Source organism: Cydia splendana, chromosome 13 (genome assembly GCF_910591565.1).
Source record: "Cydia splendana chromosome 13, ilCydSple1.2, whole genome shotgun sequence".
NCBI lineage: Eukaryota > Metazoa > Arthropoda > Insecta > Lepidoptera > Tortricidae > Cydia > Cydia splendana.
Genome location: NC_085972.1, coordinates 12,622,693 through 12,642,296, shown reverse-complemented (window position 1 = coordinate 12,642,296; position 19,604 = coordinate 12,622,693). Strand labels below are relative to the sequence as shown.

The following is a 19,604-nucleotide window of genomic DNA, read 5'->3' as shown; positions in this document are numbered from 1 at the left end:
TCGGCCGAATACCGAATATTCGGCATGACATGCGAACATTTTGAGTCACAATTATTATGAAAACTGTTCGCCAACAAAGCACAACGTTTGCTTTGTTGGCGTAAAAATATGTTAAACAGAATTAATGAATTTAGTTAGAGTCAATCAAATCAGACCCATGATAAAAAAAATATATTTTGTAATCGACAAATGCTCAAAAACGTGCCTTCGTATTTAACTACTTTCCAAGAATATATTTGAAATATATATATACTTACCTAGTTTTTGGTTATTTCTTTGTGTAATGTTTCTTTTTAGGTAGGTGCAACAGATATTCGGTATTCGGCCGAATAGTAGGCATCATTCGGCCGAATACCGAATATTCGGCAAAGTGGCCGAATAGGCCGAATACCGAATAGTTGCCGAATATTCATGGCATCTCTACTTTATACCCACAATTTTGCGTAACAAGTGATCACTATTATATTGGCTGAGGCAATTATTTGACTAGCGATGTGTAATAATAACCAAGCAGTCATCTAATGGACGTCGCCCGAGCGGGAAGGAAGCTCCTTAATGCCCTCTGTGACATTTTGCTACTTAGTAGGGTAGGTTCGTACTTACCGACGATACATTCTTGTTACATTCGCATTGAACGGAATGTAGCGAACTTTAGCTACCTGATATGTCTACGGCACTGTTGCGCTTTCATCTTCATGTCGTTTTTAACTGCAAGACGTGTTGCAGGCATAGGTTGTCATGTGATGCATGCAAGTTTAGGCAGCGCTTTTTCATGCGCAATGCGTGGCTGATATAGCTTAAAGACGACGCAAGTTAACATATCGCTGGCTCAATATTACAGGGTTCTATGTTTCACTTTTATCGAACTGAAATTTGATTAGTCATAGTGACATTAAGTCGAATTTCAACTATCTTGAAAATGTAATATAGAACCCTGTAATATTGGGCCAGCGATATGATGATACAGTATATATACCTTTTAATACATATATACCTGCATATTATTACATATACGCGCATGCACACGCTGTATTGTATGGTTAGTTATTTTGCATTACACAACTGAAGCAGCCGTGCTTATGCATTACGCCTCTGGTGTCGTTCGACCTTTAACTGCTGCGTGGGAAGTTTAAGCTATCAAATTTGTCATCATGTACCTAATTCAACACTGAATCGATTTAAACAGATAAAATTTGATAAATTACATGATTAACCTAAATAAATCTAAAGAGATTCATCGTTCGTTTACAGCCGGTATCTTCTCTAAAGAAAAGGTGAATGAGTCAACTTTATTCAGTTCGTCGAAAGGGTGGGGTCAGAGCCTTTTAAATAGTCTTTGCAAGTACGGTAACTTGCGAACCTATATGAACGTATTGAATTGACGTATTCTAAACTCAGTAAAAGTACTCAATACATTTTTGTGAAGCCATAATGTCACGTGAAACATCAAGGTCCGTTTTAGTGATCTAACTTCAATTATAGAATGATGTCTGTGATAAGGTCAACGAACGGAAAATAATATTTTCATTATCTAAACGAACCGGCTTGTAAATTCGACTGTGTAATCTCCAATTAACCTACTTTACTAAAGATTAGTAATGACTAGCTGTAAATATGTACAAACAAGCACGTACTTGAGGGCAAAAATGGTGAGTATCGTGGAACACTCGATTTGAACGACGGGCTGGTGGCTTCATGCTCATGCTCATGCTCAATGTTATGTTAATGTTCTTCGTGTCTGTGTCGGTGCCCATGTCGGTCATCCTCTTCCTCATTCTCATTCTCCTTCTTTCTCAATCGTATGGGTTGTGGTTGTGACGGTAAAATCTTACACATTTTTTCGTCTAGCCCCCATCCGCCAACCGTCTGATAAGGAACTTCGTTCCAAAACCAACAATCATTGATCCATCATCGATTGCGATGCCCCAGAGCTATGATTGCTAATGCTTACCGAACTGATTGCCTCAAGCCAACCAGAAGGCCACGGCCATACATCACGCGGCGGGAAGGCGTTCATGGCGACTCTTAAGTGTTATCTCCAATTGTGCTATAGTTGTAGAATTCTCGAGGCCATCACAAATAAAGGTGGCCATCGAAGAGGTATGAAAACCTTCCATTTATTTAGCCCGTTCTGAAAAAAAGTTAATTGATTATTCTATAATAGTACTATGATTCTTTTTTGTAGGATTGTCAACTAACTGATTGTTTTCCACGTCTTGACATTCTTGACGTTAAATCAGCGACCGATCGTAAAACATAGTGTTTCTATCATCTCCCTGCACACAATTAATCCACCCCCATTGCCATGGAATCCCTTCCATGCTAGAACCTAGCTAGTTACATCGCGTAGTCACTTTCCTGGTTTCCCTGAGGCAATACGATAAAGCGATACGAACAACATCCTAGCTCGTACGGAGTCTGTGTAAACAGGAGGGCCCTTTGACTCGCTCTTTTCATCTTGAACGATTTACGTCTGAGCTTTTCAACAACGTAGACTAAACTCGTCCACTTTTGTATTGGCAATTACAAAGCAGTGATTCAATGGAGATAACCACGCTCGGAAAAGATTGTTTGTCGAACGTACGTTTGAACTTAGAATTTGTTTTATTGAAATTGCTACACAAGTACACGTTATGTATGTAGAGTTAGACCAAGAAAAGTCTGCAGCGATTTTGATAGCCCACGCAGTGCAAGTGTCATTTTGAACGTCAAACTTCTATGAAATTATGACGTATAAATAACACTTGCCCTGCGTGGGCTATCAAAATCGATGCAGACTTTTCTTGGTCTAACTCTATATGTTTCCCTTGACTTGTACTGGTCTGTAGGTAAGTAATATTTAATATTTTACTAGCCGCTTCCCACCACTTGGTCCATGCAGAAATGGTCTCGTAAATTAGCAGCATCCTGTACGATAAAACCATCAGGTTAATGGATATGGAAGAACTGCTTACTGTCTGTTATTCAATAGAGATGTGGCGGAAATTGAATGCCAAAATGATAACGATGCCGTCGATGCCTGATATATTACCTACAATCTTTAAGACATATTCAAATACCCTAATTGAACTAGCTAGCGAAGTTCTTACATTTAACTCGTCAAAAAACTTTTTTATAAGCAGGTTTTTTTCGAATCACGGGTTCTCAATTAAGGACGATGTACTAGTGTAAATAGGCTGAATTGCATTGGCCGTCTCAACCGCTCTTGACACAGCGTTGCAACAATCATTCGTCAGGGATGCAGTGGCCATTGATGACTAGTGTAAATACATTCATGATAAATACAGATATGTACGTATGTATTAAGTTTTGTCCGGCCGTAATGAAAGCTTTTATGGACTTATCTGTCTCTGCTACTTTGCATAAAGCTGAACGAAGAAGCTTTCTGTTAAGAAACGTCCCACAACAGTCACTACCTTCAGCTATGAAGAGTAACGACTGAGAAGAAAGTAATACTCGTAAGCACAACACAGCGGACATTTTGTAAAACGCGAACACGCTACGCTAAGATGCCTCCGTAAGCCAGCTGAGCTACGGCTAAACCCTAGACTCGTGCGTTCGGATTACGAGATTGATCTCGAGAGAAGTTTATATTCACGGTCGCTTTCCTATACTTTCTTGTAGGGATTTGTATCGTAAACAAGATTAAACGTAAGCAAGGCCAAAGCAGACCATGTATTCGTCTTACTTACCGATCGATGTACCGAAACCAGTGTAACTCTCACTTAAGAACTACACCTAATCGGAGACTTACACAAACTGGTTATACTGAGCGTTAGAGTCGTCTGTCGACGCGATTGTAATAATGTCCCAGACCGTGTCGTTTGCGCACCCGCGCTTATTGCCGCCCTGCGTACAATTGCTTTACCAATCCACTCCAGAACAGCTTATCCGCCCTCAACTCTTTTCTACACATACGTCCTTCCTTATCCGTGATGAATCCCTCCCTCCAATGAAGTTAGCTCATGTCGCTAAGGATAATTTTCTTCTCAACCAAACTCGGTTTTCTCTGATACTGTTTACTGAGATTGCGGTTGGGAGTTTAACTAACTGCACACGAAGGGCTTACTATACGCCAAAACACACCATGTTTATTAACATAAATTAAAATAAATTGCTGCATGCTAATCGTAAGTCATTTGCAAGTTTTAATATTTCACCTTTCTTGTGATCGTTTCGCTGGAATACAATTACCGCGCTGTAGGTCCCCGTTTTAGGTAACACACTTAAGAGCTATGCAAAAGGGTTCATTTCACACTTACAAATTCAACCGTTTTCATAGCTCTTGAGTGTATTAACAAAAAGGAATATGGTTGTCTGTAAAGTCGGGTTACGGACGATAATTTTGCGTGATAACGTCATAAGAAAACATTTATGAAAAATTTCATACTTTTATTTATGAATTGAATTGAATTATTATCACTGAATTATCATTATTTTGTATAATACAAAGAAGGAGTTCATTGAATGTAATTAACGTTACCATGGAGATCTGTCCACAACGTGACACTTTTTCTTTTACCTTGTTAAAAGTGTAAAATAATTAGATACACACTATATAATATCACTTTACTACATACTTCGAGTTACCAGTTCTATCAAATACAGTTTCATCACTAATTTGTTCCAATGCAATTCACTCTGCTCTCAGACTGCACTCTAATAGTATGCATCAATTGTGTGTTTCCCTCGCGCTATACAGGGTAAGCTATGCATATGGGTCATTGAGGGAAAATCAAAGCTTAACTAAAAGAAGTACGATGGTAGGCAATTTTTTTAGAGACCAACGCCCGTCGCAATAGAAATAATAAAATAATAATAAATTCAGCCTATATACGTCCCACTGCTGGGCACAGGCCTCCTCTCACTCGCTAGAGGGCTTGGGCTATAAGTCCCCAAGCTGGCCCAATGCGGATTGGGGACTTCACAGACACCTTTGGATTTCTTCGCGGATGTATTGCAGGTTTCCTCACGATGTTTTCCTTCACCGAAAACCAAGTGGTAAATATCAAATGATATTTCGTACATAAATTCCGAAAAACTCATTGGTACGAGCCAGGATTTGAACCCGCGACTAGACGAATAGAAATACACAAAAAAATCATAAATCTGAAAATCGTAACGTTGCAAGACTGGTTATTGTTTTTGGGCTTTGATTTGCAACCAAAATGTGGCACTTTCCTTTGATGAAATATGTATAAGATTCGATGTACATTCTTTATACCCAACCCGAGAACTCCATTTAATTAAGGTTAAAAAAAAATATTTTTCTTCTTCAAAATTGTTGCCTTAGTTAGGTACTTCATAAACTATCAAAAATTACTAAAACTGACACATTTTGATTGTTCACCATGTATCGCAAAGGACAGCTGCATTGCCTTATTAATCGAACGTTTCAGTTCCTGATACATATTGTTGTCGAATGGGATTAAACGAGGCGGACTACGACCACGTATCTTGATTTCTCTTGAGGGTAAACTGTAGGTACAGTCTTAAGTGTACACATAGTGATGTGTCCTTGCAAAGAATATTCCTGAAATAAGAAATATTAGGGAATGTTTGATATTTATTATTTTAAATTACAGTGGAAGAATTTATTAAAGAGGCCGACAAATAAAGCCTAAAAAAAGCTCAGTAAAAGGATCTTACAGTCCTTTTGCATTTTATATTTTAGACTGTTTCATGTTCATGTATGAACCATTTCTACTATTCCTAGGCTTCCGTAGCCAAGTGCAGTTGACTAGGTCCTATTCTCAATTGGCTGTATATTCTTTGAATGCACTTTTTCTTACGCTGTGGTTACACATCTGTTATAGTTTAATTTTGTTCTCTTCTCTATTTTAGCTTAGGCACGAGAATGTTTTATAAAATATCGCCATTAAAAAACGAAATTCAATATTTAGTATCGTATTCAATACCCCTCAGTGTACGGAATCTTACGATACGACACATCACTACAACATCCACAATACGAAACTGAAGTGCACATGCTGGCGTAGGGCAATTTTGAGCAGTGGCTTGATTTGATTGCCTTTGCTCGCCGCTTGTCGTTACTCGTCTTGGCTTGCGGGATACGTACTTCACTAAGTAAAATTATTTAAAACTGGCCAAGTGCGAGTCTGACTTTATAGAGTATGGACCTCCTTCGAACGGGAGACCGAATTCCATGGACGCTACCACGGGCACAGCTAGTTTTTAGGGTTCCGTACGCAAAGGGTAAAAACGGGACCTATTACTAAGACTCCGCTGTTCGTCTGTTTGTCCGTCTGTCTGTCTGTCTGTCAACAGGCTGTATCTCATGAACCGCGTGATAGCTAGACAGTTGAATTTTTCACAGATGATGTACATATTTCTGTTAACAGAATAAAATAAATATTTAAGTGGGGCTCCCATACAACAAACGTGATTTTTTTGCCGTTTTTTGCGTAATGGTACTGGTAACCCTTCGTGCGCGAGTCCGACTCGCACTTGATCGGTTCTTACTATATGACATACATTTCAGTTTATAATGACAAGATACTAAAGTGCCAGTCCGAGCCCGACAGTACCTAATGAATTATTCTAGGCCCCTCAGTCGTTGTAAACGAGGAAATTGTTGTATAAGCCTGTTTATCAGTACGCTAGGTCAGCAACAGCAAACACGTTATTACCTAGGCCAAACATAGAGATCGGTTTGCTAGTCATTGTGACACGCAATATTCATGGGTAAACTAGCTTAGCATGCTTCGCATGTAAACAGTGTGTGTTGGTATTAGAAATACCATAGTGGACAATAATATAGTGCTCGGGAAAAGGTGATCAGTTGATAGTCGTCTAAAATTTGTGACTGGTGAGTTAATTATATTTTGAGGGAGTTTTCTAGAAAAGGTAATAGTTTTAGGTATTAGAAATTGCGACAAATCTACTTTCAACTTCCTTTGTTGTTGATAAAATATCCGACTGATGTTTTTTTACCAAACAGGCCCTCGAGCAGGGGTGCGAAACTCCCTTTGCGTGCACGACCACAGATAATGGCCTGAATTTTGACAACCCTAAATAGCCGAAAGGGATAGTGCTATATATTAGAAAGGGACAGCATGATTCGACCCTGAACCGCTGTCAAACTTCGGTTATGTAGGAAGTTTCCTTTCTGTACGGTAGTACTTTACTTATTCTGTGCGTAGTATGAAAATAATATCAAAAGGTTAAAAATAAGTAGAAACGACAAGCATTTATTGGCTACTATTATGTATATCTTATTCCTACTATTATTAAAGTGGATTAAACGACTCTTCGAATTAATAGTTATCCTTTGTAAGATATTTATAATTTGTTTGGTCAATAATTATGGTTCTTATACATATTTTGTCAATCTAATTTTATATTAAATGGCCTTCAAAGTATTCAAGAAATAGCAGCTTTGAACAGCTTTATCTCGGTAACTATAAGGTCTTATTGAAAATGTAGTCTTGTTTATATGTATTTATTTATATATTTATTGTAACATACCTGTTTGTTGGGAAATTATGTTGGAAATACGGTTCCCGGACTTTCCACGTGGAAAACTCGGATTTGACATTTCCATGTACATATTACTCGCACGTTTAGCTATTTTTTATAACGGACTCCTGGAAACAACCTCACTGAACCTTACGGGTTCCACGGACTTTAAAGGGGTCCACTGATTACCAGTTCCCCGTACGATATCAGCCTGTCAGTTAAACGCAAAATTTGACAGCTCCGAACAACTGACAGGCTGATATCGTCCGGCGAACTGGTAATCTGTGGGCCCCTTAAGAGTGATCTAGATAGTTACAAAAACAACCCTAGTCTCTCTCTCTAGTCTGTGCGCGATATTGCAGTGGACCGAGACGAGTTACAAATGCAATTTACGGCGGCCCCACTCCGACTTGCAGTAAATAACTTTATCGGCGCTGGACATTGTCGGGGCTGCTTAACTAGGGCAACCACTACTTACCTTGCTGAGATGCTTTGGAATCTACAAAGACTTGAGGACTTGACTACTTATCTTTAATTGTTGCTTTCTTAAGTAACTACTTTATACAATGAATGGGAGACTGAGCTTTGCTCGGAAAACATATAAAAACTCAAGATGCGCGGTTTCCCAGAGATAAGACCTAGCACCTTGCTGAGATGCTTTGGAATCTACAAAGACGTGAGGACTTGACTACTTAACTGTTCAATGTTGCTTTCTTAAGTAACTACTTTATACAATGAATTGGAGACTGAGCTTTGCTCGGAAAACATATAAAAACTCAAAAATGCGCGTTTTCCCAGAGATAAGACCTAGCTAGATCGATTTATCGCCCCTGAAAACCCACATATTGCAAATTTCATCGAAATCGTTAGAGCCGTTTCCGAGATCCCTGAAATATATATATATATATATATATATATATATATATATATATATAAATAAATAAACAAGAATTACTCGTTTAAAGGTATTAGATAGATACTAGGTAATCTAATACTTAATTTCAATTCAATTTCTATTTCTGTTGCTCGCTTTACTCGAGTTCAGAACACAACCACAACTAGACTGATATCTTACTACGTAAAAGTGAATTCGAGTTTGTTTGTGCCATAAAGTGAACTAGTGTTGTCGGATTTTACAGCATGTTTTAACCTCGTAAGACCCAGCATATAAAGTGTTCATATTTTTAATTTGAACCTTATTCTATAAGTAAATTGGAACGAATTTCGTTTGTTTTAAAAAGCAATGAAACAAAAGAAATGCTACTTTATTTGGTTCATGAAAGGTTCAAATTAGATTGCACGATTATGTACATTGTAATGTACATTTAGTCTCAGGAGGATAAGATTGCACCAATTATGAAGCGCTAAATGCTATAAACGACCGTTCACCCACTACACCCGTCTCTATTTCTGAAATGCCCGTAATCAATTCGAGATTTATGTGTAGCGATCTAATAAACAGAGTAATTGATATAATCGCACTGACAAAAGCAACGTGGGCATATGAAAATAGGTGATGTATTTGAATAATGCCGGCATAGACATCTGGAGGTCGACACGGCATGAATGGCGGGCATATTGGGCGCGCCGGTACTTGAGATGAAATTTATTTCACACATGGATAAAAATAAAACTGAGGCTAATTTTAACTATACGTAAAGTAAACTAGCGATTTGATATGTTTAATGTGTTTAGTAATAGCGTCATACAAAACGCCTTCAGATTTTCTTCTTCTTCTTCTTGTTGTGCCATGTCCTCATCGGACGCCGGCGAACATCTCTCGGAACTTATTCCTATCCTGTGCCATTCTGCTCAGGTTGGCAGCATCTTTAATATGAGTCCAGCTTTTAATATTATCCATCCAGGCTAGCTTCCATCATCCTCTACTTCTTTCAAGTTAATCCAGTTATTTTCTTCAGTTTTTACAGTTTCTCATATTATAAAAGTTCTTCATCTTCCGAGGATTGTTAGGTACTCTTCTTTATCCTGTCAAGCAGCTTCAGCCTCTGGGGAGCTGGTTGAAATGCCCTAATTCAGCGCCGACGCTAACGACTGGGTACCTCAAGCAGTTAAAATAACAGATTTGAAAATGTTTACTTGTAACCAAGGAAATCTCCAGAGCTAAACTGGACAATTTCTCTCGCTCCTGTAGTATCTAAAACGTGTGTAATTAAACAAGTCTTATGTATACACAAACCTTAACAAAATGAAAGGTAGTAAACTTGGCCTACTAGCTTAATAATGCAATAAAAACACGGAAATAATACAGTTCACCGCTTACTGTATGGCCTGTTTTTACATTGATTAGTGTTAAGTGCGAGTTCATACATTTGCTACTAAACACAAGTGGTAAATGTATGAAATCGCACTTAACACTAATCAATGTGTAAACGGGCACTTAGATTGCACCCTTTTTATCCCCTTTTTAGGGATCCGTTGCAAAATGGTAGGTTAGGTACTTACCCTTAAAGATTCGCCATTACCGTCTGTCAGCGCCTCAGCTCAGAGGCCCTTAGCAGTAGCAGTTATAAATTAGTTATCGACGTTGTAGAATAAAAATAACTTGGGTAGGTACTCCGTCGTATTAAAGTAGTACCTAAGAAAGTTTTTTTTCATGTCTAGCTCATATTTAGTGTGGGGTGCCAGATTTACGCGTCACGATTTATTAGACGAAAAATCGTTTATACACTTTATACCTATTGAAATCCTAGTATCAGCTACGGAACCCTACATTGAGGATATCCCGATAAACTGTATAGGTACCTACATAATATAGTTGTTACTAGATAAGGCAAGCATTACCACTACTATCTGGCTGGTCTGTTTTCTGATATTAAATTTCCGCTGCAAAAGGGCGGAAGAGGGGAAAATAATTCAGTCCGACCTAACTGGACTTTAAATTATGAAATGCAAATCGGCGGACTAATCTTGTTAAAGTGAATTTACAGTAAAAGTCACTAAGCTAAATGAAATCTTGAAAAAAATGCAGTATGCAGGTATGCACCTTTAATATGTTTTATATGCTATCAGATCTGTAAAAGGGAAATGGGAGCTTGAAATAAATGTCGTTATTTCGAGATGAGGCTATGGAACTTTCTACTCGCGGACCTTTTAGCCTTGCCTTTTACTACTAGGTTTTAGACTATGTTATCGAAAATATATTTACTTACTTCATTAAAATTATGGACAATCGTTTGTTAATATCAACAGGATAGACGCAAAAAGGTGTCATTATGCAACTTTTGCGGAAAATACTACATTACAACTTGGCACAGTAGTGTATAATTTGTAATTATCAACGTGACCTGTCTAACTACACGCATGATTTCGATAATATTGTGACGTAAACGAACCGTAACTTAACATTCAACCGCCAATTACCAGTGTAAACAAGTACTTGTAAATAAATTCAACCAAGCTAATTATTTGTCAATATTTATCAATATCGTACTTAATAGGTGTTTTTCTCTTTTGTTTCAGGTTATTTATTATTTAAGGAATTCTGTGAACAGACGTCAGAAGAACCAGTGCCACATTTAAAGTTTTATGAAGAGGTAATTTTGAAGTTACTAAAAAAAAGTTACCCTTCCTGCATGATTACTGCGTTATATATCCAAATATTATAGACTCTTAAGGATTTCACAGTTCCACAACCCCAATGGAAAGTGTATAAAGTTTATTTTATCTATAATTTATTTCGTTGACAGATTAAATTATTTGAAAAACAAGAGTGCCCAGAAGAAAGGCGGCGGATCGCTAGAGATATATATGACAATTTTATAATGAAGGAATTATTAGCACACTCACATGTAAGTATCCTTGGTCTGCAAATGTGTCTGTTGGTGTGGCTAGCAAAAGTTCAAATGAAATTACATTACTCGCCGACTCGATACATATTCGTACATTTCGCCCTATAATAGTGTGGCCGTATAAGTGAATCAAGTTGAACCAACAACTTCTCTTTGTCAGCCTAAATATTACAAGTTTAAATGTTCCTAGTTCCTTAGTTCCTTTCTAAACACACATTAAATAATAAGTGCCGTCATTTAAGTAGTATTAGTTATACTGGGCATTTTCCGCAAATCAACAACCATTGTGCCTATTTTGCGTGAAAACGAGGTTATATGTATAAGTAATATTATTAGAAACATCTAACTTTGCCTAAAACATAGCAAAAGTGAACGTCGACTAATTGCACGGTAACTCTGCAACGGAGCGTGGTTGCAAATCCTCTGCAATAACGAACATAATCCCCAGCGGACAACATGAGATGATCGCAGGCTAGCTGCTATCGTGGCTTGGCTCCAGCTCAGCTCTACAAACAATTCGGGTACCAATGTTTCAAATGGTGAACTGAATTAACAAAACAGATCAATACCCACTAGTTAGAATATGATTGGTTCATACTTTCACAATAAAACACATACCCATTGATGAAATTTCTAATTCACCACTGGGTATGAGCATATTGAGCATTGTGATATGAGTATGGTACTAAGAATGAGCTGACCTGACCTGTTGACGAACACAGATTTTTTTATCGGGCCTACATAGATAAATAATATTAAATTATTATAGCTATTGAAAGATGAAGACAACACATTCGGAGCCAGTGCGAGCGTAGCCCATAGCAAGGGAAAAACCGTATGTAGCCAAAAGCGGCTACGAACAGAGAATCCGCTTAGCGGGCCGCTGAAATATAATGGTGAATGTAAAATAAATGATAAACAATGATTACTACAATTTAGGCTAATGATCTTGATCAACATATTGCCCGCACTTTGGATTTATGGTGTTTAGGTTCTAAAAACTACTTCACAATATCCATTCTTGGGTGCTATAATTCACTGTAACGGTTGTTTGCCTTGTCAGTGAACTGTTGGCATTCTGCCCAGTCTCGAACCTTCAATTGCACGTAATCATGACAAATTCACTGCCTCTTGTAGTGCCAACTTCGCCCGCAAAATATTACTTTTAAAATGTAATTTCTTTAGCAAGTCTTAAGTAAACAAAGTAACTGATACTTTGTACGCTATAACTTCTCTTCGAAACATCTAAAAATTCTGTAAATACGATTACCTACATCTAGATTGACATAAGTTAATATTAAAAATAGAGGTTTACCGCGAATATCTCAAATCGAAATTTCGTTATTTACTCTTGCACATACGAGCGATAGAGAGGCAGGTACAGACATTTCGATTTTCGCGGAAGGCCAGTTCTATTTATAAAAACAACATAGCTGTCAAAAAATAACATAGGTAGCATTAACGATAGTACATTAGCCGGTAATGTAACAAATATTTTGCCCACCCCACCATAGATTCACTGTACACAGCTGTACCATAACAGTAGAAAGTTACGTATTCATGGATATCGATTTATCTAATTGTCTATTAGCTATTGTTCGTCGCTATCAAAATACTAATACCTACTTATATAATTGTTACAGGATTATTCAAAAGAATGTGTAGCGCATGTACAAAAATATTTAATGAAGCACGAAGTACCACCGAATCTATTTGAGGTATATTAAAAATATTGTAGTATTATCCTTATTTATATCGAAGAATAAATGTACCTATTCATTGTTTTGTTTTAACGTTTTAGCCATATATTGAAGAAATCTTTCAACATTTACGAGGGGAGCCATTTAAAAGTTTCTTAGAAAGGTAATTATTTACATAACAATAGTAATACTGGACTAAAATGTTTTGCACTTTATAATTTTATGGTAGCTAGGTACAATCGCCTGCGCTCGCGGTGTTCCACCATTAGGGCGATACTCGTTTGAACGCCTTGCTAGGTAGCAGATAGTAAGGATTAAGGCAATTTTTTCTTAACCGGACCACCGCGAACGCAGGCGATTGTACCTAATTTTAAAGGCATGGTCACAGTGCGGCGTACTCTACATGCATACGAGCCACCTGAGCATTAAATTATGGCTAGTCATTGTTTCAACGACGAGTATGCATTTCCGAATTTATGAGAAAAAAAAATACCAACCAGCGTTTACGTTACCCAATCTACAGGAAAATGTCTCATCGACTCAGGCATTTTAAAACGCGCTCATCATAGCGTGCGCCGCAGTCGGATGCAACCTTCTGGCCTTTGCACACGAATGCGTGTGCGTAGACGTGCACGTGCGCGTTGTAATATATAGATCCTTATGAGAGACGGCACAGCGATTGCGTGACGTATGCGTTCGCGGTTCTAACATTTTAGCGCTCGGGCACGTCTACCATACGCAGCCGGTGTGCTGTGGCCTTAATGGTCAATGTTCACCATCATAAGATCTTCCCAGAAATTCCATGGATCTGATACTTTGTGTCCGAATATAAACCTCTTTATTTTTCAAGTATTTATTTCCAATTCCATTGAACAAAGGGAAGAATGTACCAAACTACCCACTACCATTATCCCACATGCAAATTGTAACTAATATGGCTAATTTATTGCAGTGACAAATACACAAGGTTTTGCCAATGGAAAAACTTAGAATTAAACATTCAGCTTACAATGAATGACTTTAGCGTACATCGTATCATCGGTCGGGGGGGTTTCGGAGAGGTGAGTACATAAATGCCTTAGGTACGTCCACATCTCGCGAATGCTCTAGTCTAACGCATTCGCGGATCGCTCGCGCTCTGCTTGCGTGCTGCACTTACTACTTAAGGTGAAATCAGACGGTTCATTTTGTGTTCATTTTCGTGTTTCATTATTCATATTTCACTCAAAGTGTCACGCGTGAACACAAAATGAACCAAAATTAAAAAATGAATTCATTAGTGAAATGATCCAACAGTGTTGGATATTTTCATTCGGCATCTTTCACTCGCACTCCGAATGAACAGTGTGAACACAGAGTGATTGTTCTTCCGATTATGCATATTATTCTCGAATCCTGTGGGTAGTAGGTAGTACCTAGACTTCTTGGAAAAAGCAGGATATGGTATTTGTAGGTACTCAGTAAAAATATTTCAGAGTTCCAATACAATCGCCAGTAGCAAGGTATTAGAAGATGTTCAAAGTTATTTAAATTCATCCGCAAATGATTGCGATACAATTCAGGATCTTCAATGGCTACCTAGTTTACCCAATGTATTCGAAGCTCGCACCCACCACCGTCGACGTTTTCTTTGCTTTTTGCTTGTTAACATCTTTATTAAATGGTCACAAATAAAAATTTATCCAAGACGCACAACTTCATTCAACGCCATAGTGAAAGAAAATGAAAAGTGAATAATCTTAGCACCAGCTCTGTGTGAACATGTAATGAAAGAAAAATGAACATTCACTCAAGTGAACATTCATTTGAGTGAACCGTCTGATCCCACCTTTACTACTATGTAGGTACTTGTAATAACCAGACGCAATCGCCAGATTTGAACGCATCCTTTGTAAATTTCACATTTTATAAAGAAAAATTTACAGTTTGTCAGTTGTTAATATTGTATGTGGATGATTTCTAATGATAAGTATTTATCTATGTAGCAAAATCTATAAAGCGGCAGTCCTTTACAGACTGACAAAACAGTACATTTTTACATACAAAAAGACAAAGTATACCTAATACTACATTTCAAACAGAAATATGGTGTGGTGCAAATGGGTCACGCTTTGTAATAATTAATAAGGTGACCAACGGCATGTACGTACGTAATGTAGCTACTTAATTCGACCTTTTTAGCAATGAGCATACTAAATTACTTGAACATTCCGTACAGGGATGGTATTCCGAACACTACCGAGTCGAAAACGCTAATTTCGCGTCCGACTCGCCTCAGCTAGGATCATCATCATCATCTCAGCCATAAGACGTCCACTGCTGAACATAGGCCTCCCCCTTGGACCTCCATACGTGCCGGTTGGAAGCGACCCGCATCCAGCGTCTTCCGGCAACCTTAACAAGATCGTCTGTCCATCTTGTGGGTGGATGTCCTACGCTGCGCTTGCTAGTCCGTGGTCTCCACTCGAGCACCTTTCGACCCCATCGGCCATCTTCTCTGCGTGCAATGTGGCCTGCCCATTGCCACTTCAGCTTGCTAATCCGGTGGGCTATGTCGGTGACTTTAGTTCGTCTACGGATCTCCTCATTTCTGATTCGATCACGTAGAGAAACTCCGAGCATAGCCCTCTCCATAGCTCGTTGAGCGACTTTGAGTTTTGAGATGAGGCCGATAGTGAAAGACCACGTTTCGGAGCCGTAAGTCATCACTGGTAACACACATTGATTAAAGACTTTCGTCTTGAGGCACTGAGGTATGTCGGACGAAAAGACATTACGTAGTTTCCCGAACGCTGCCCAACCGAGTTGGATTCGGCGGTTGACCTCTTTCTCGAAGTTGGACCTACCTAATTGGACTACTTGTCCTAGGTAGATGTACGAGTCAACAACTTCGAGTACCGAGTTCCCAACAGAGACTGGGATGGGCACAACATTGGCATTTGACATAAGTTTCGTCTTGTCCATGTTCATTTTCAAGCCCACCCGTTGTGAAACTCGGTTGAGGTCATCGAGCATCATGCTGAGTTCCTCCATCGACTTTGCCATGACTACGATATCGTCGGCAAACCGAAGGTGAGTGATGTATTCGCCGTTGATGTTGATGCCAAGTCCTTCCCATTCCAGGAGCTTGAAGGCATCTTCCATTACGGCAGTAAACAGTTTCGGAGAGATAACCTCTCCCTGCCTTACGCCTCTTCGCAATGGAATCGCCCTCGTGCTCTGCTCCTGTACTCGGACCGACATGGTGGCGTTACTATACAAACACTTCAACACTTCGATGTACCGATAGTCAATATGGCATCGCTGAAGAGACTCAAGCACCGCCCATGTTTCCACCGAATCGAAGGCTTTCTCATAGTCCACAAACGCTAAGCATAATGGCAAGTTATACATACTCTTCGGTCTTCTGTATAACTTGCCGCAGCGTATGTATGTGGTCTATGGTACTATAGCCTTTTCGGAAACCGGCTTGTTCGGGAGGCTGGAAGTCATCAAGTCTGTGTTCGAGACGGTTCGTGATGACCCTTGAAAACAGCTTATAGACATGGCTCAGAAGCGTGATGGGTCTGTAGTTCTTCAATAGGTTGTTATCACCTTTTTTGAAGAACAGCACCACCTCGCCTCTATTCCATGTTTCAGGCGTTATGCCCTCGGACAAGACGGAATTAAAGAGCTTCTGGAGGACTTTAAGTACCGGTGTTCCACCCGCTCTCAGAAGCTCTGAAGTGATTCCGTCTTTGCCCGGCGCCTTGTTGTTCTTAAGCTGCTTCAGGGCCATCCTAATCTCGTACAGACTGATGTCCGGGATATCTTCGGTATAATGTCGGGACAGCTTTCAGCTAGGATACCAATGAGGAATACAAGAGGCTTGGGCGGTAAAAAAATGATTCAGCTTTTAGGTCCTATCACGCCTGAACTTCGCAACGTATAAGGTAAACGTACTAGTGCTCCACATGCTAATACCCAATAGATGACACCTTGCTGTCACCTCTATTGACAATGACTTAAGTTTCAAGATAACATGTATTGGGACCGCATCGAGCACCAGTAGGTACGTTGACCTTACACGAGGGAATTGTCCGAATTCCGAAACGCACCAGATACATAACTCAGCAGTTTTACCTAATGTTTGGATTTTTATTATGTATATTTTAACTCATTGTTCGTTTCTGTTGCGTGCCCGTTGCGCAGGGCACGCAAAGCAAGCTATCTAAACGCGACATATTTTCCATACTTTATAAATGTTGCGTTTTTGTCATACAATTTATGATATGGCTGGTCCCTTATATTATAAGTCGGTTTCCTTCGTCCTCATAAAGGTTTGACGGTTTCATATATTCAAGAAAACATGTTTTCATGCAACTCTCAAGAACATAGCCAGTTACTTGCACGTCCAACTTGCAAATTTGTTTCAAGTGCATCAACCGTTATCCACTCCAAGTTTCGCGCATATTGGACAGTCCCGACAGTCAATATCAACTAGATAGTGACGGTTAAAATAACCAAAATATCGAGACTCTGGAGTCTCAGGACACATCCTTATTTCTATGGTAATAAAGGTTGTTTACCATATATTTGGCCACTTTGTCCTTGCAAACTTTTTCAAATGCACCAAGCGTTATCCAAGTTTCCCGCATATCGTAACACGAGATCTTTGTTCCAGGTTTACGGCTGCCGGAAAGCGGACACGGGCAAAATGTACGCCATGAAGTGTCTCGATAAGAAGCGCATCAAAATGAAGCAGGGGGAGACGCTCGCCCTCAACGAGCGGATTATGCTTTCTCTAGTCAGTACGGGGGTGAGTCTAGACTATCTTAATAGTTTACGGCGCTTTTTCAAATTTTCTTGCCGACAAACAGGTCCAGGGTTTGTCACGCGATGGTATATTTTTTACTTTAGATTTTCGATGAAAGTATTTGCGCTTCGTAGAAGGAGTGAAAACAATTCTTCTTCCCTATCAGTTTTCCCCCTTTCGGGTTTTTGAGTCCATTGTCATACAATCTACTGCTGTCAAGCAGCAAGGCCCGTAGGGATAGCGAACCCTTTATTAGTACCAAAACGCGTTTTTTTAATAAGTTTTTACGTCTTTTTAAAATTATTTCTTTCGTTACATAAGAGTCACTAATCCATAAGTTCTTCATAAATTGTCACTATTCGGATTGCGTGTTATTTATTTATTAGCACATTCCTAACGTGATATCCTTGTTAGTTTGCTGTTTGATTCTTTAATGTTATAATTTTAACTAGTAAACGTTGACCTTGATACTTATCGCTAGCTTATTGTTAGTTAATATTCTTACCTTTAAATACATTTTGTCCGGCAGAAACCAAAACTTGGCACTCATGTAGCTTTTATAAAGGGGCCCACTGATTAACAGTCCACCGGACGGTATCAGCCTGTCAGTTGTTCGGAACTGTCAAAATTTTGTTCTAACTGACAGGCCAATACCGTCCGGCGGACTGTTAATCAGCGGGCCCCTTAAGACGTCGTGTTTTTCCACTCCGCCCCCTAGTGCCTGAATATCAGTAATTCATATTTTTCTATAACAGCAATACCGCCAACGAATAATACAGTAATTGTAAAATCCTCTATCGATTATTTTATAAATGAAAGAGAGCCTTTTCAAGTAAAAAGCTTCACTGTAACAACCAGTTGCAACAATTAGAGACAAATTCGTGAAACACCGCCGGGTAAATCGAGCCAAGTCGGATCACCTAAGCTGTCCCCGTACCAAACACATCGCCTTAAGGTAACCACAACTTTTATAAGTCTGACTTCAAGACCCATAACGAACTACGTCTTCATAGAACAAAGCCTGAGTACTGGTTCTTCGGCGGCAATGCCCACTTAAGCGATGGTAATTAGAGGGTTGAAATGCCACCACCCACGTAACAGTCGTGATTATAAAGCAATCTTGAGAGACAAGTGTTTTAATTTGTCTCGTTTTAAACTTTTAAGGGCGGTCATTCCTGCTGAGATCAACAGTGGAATTAAATTTAAACCCTTGTGTATTGTAGAATAGAACAGCCATTCTCAAAGTGTGCGCTGCGGACCCTTAGGGCTCCGCAAAACCTCTGTGGAGGCTACGCGAGAAAAAGCGAAAACAAATCAATAACCAGCTCTCTGGTCCACAATTAATTTGACGAACGATTTTTTTTAAAGTTTGGGCTCCGTCAAATATTTTGCTTTCAAAAAGGGTTCCGTCACCAAAAAAGTTTGAGAACCGCTGGGATAGAACTATGACAAAGGGATGCTATAAATCGGGTTGTAAGGGATCATTTCAGGGTGGCCCGGTGTATGTTGTACAAAACAGCAACGTTCGCACTGTGGTTCAATAGGGTAAGACAGATGGCGAAGTATTTGCAAGTACATAGATAAGCAATTTCTATATTATTTTCATATCTCATGCTCTGAAAGTGGGTCCTTGTTGTTCTAAAAGGTGCGCAGAAAGTGATACGTTTATGCTCTAGCGCAGAAAAGTGGTGTACTCCTCTGCGTCCCCGTCCCATGAACAACTGGGTGGAAACAAAATGGAAAAATAGTGTCTATATTTCCTCGTCTGGAACAATTGGTAATTCTTTAATTTTACAAATCCCACGTAGATCCTTTTTTTTA

General features: G+C 39.1%; 1 protein-coding gene across 1 annotated transcript in view; it reads left to right on the top strand.

Moving 5' to 3' along the window:
* Window positions 1-19,604, top strand: part of LOC134796461 (G protein-coupled receptor kinase 1) — a 64,952-nt gene that overhangs the window by 15,919 nt on the left and 29,429 nt on the right. Inside the window, exons 3-8 of the mRNA XM_063768653.1 lie at window positions 10,960-11,033; window positions 11,187-11,288; window positions 12,932-13,006; window positions 13,090-13,151; window positions 13,941-14,049; window positions 17,652-17,786. Of these exons, the coding sequence (XP_063624723.1) occupies window positions 10,960-11,033; window positions 11,187-11,288; window positions 12,932-13,006; window positions 13,090-13,151; window positions 13,941-14,049; window positions 17,652-17,786 (557 nt within the window). The remainder of the gene's footprint in view (window positions 1-10,959; window positions 11,034-11,186; window positions 11,289-12,931; window positions 13,007-13,089; window positions 13,152-13,940; window positions 14,050-17,651; window positions 17,787-19,604) is intronic.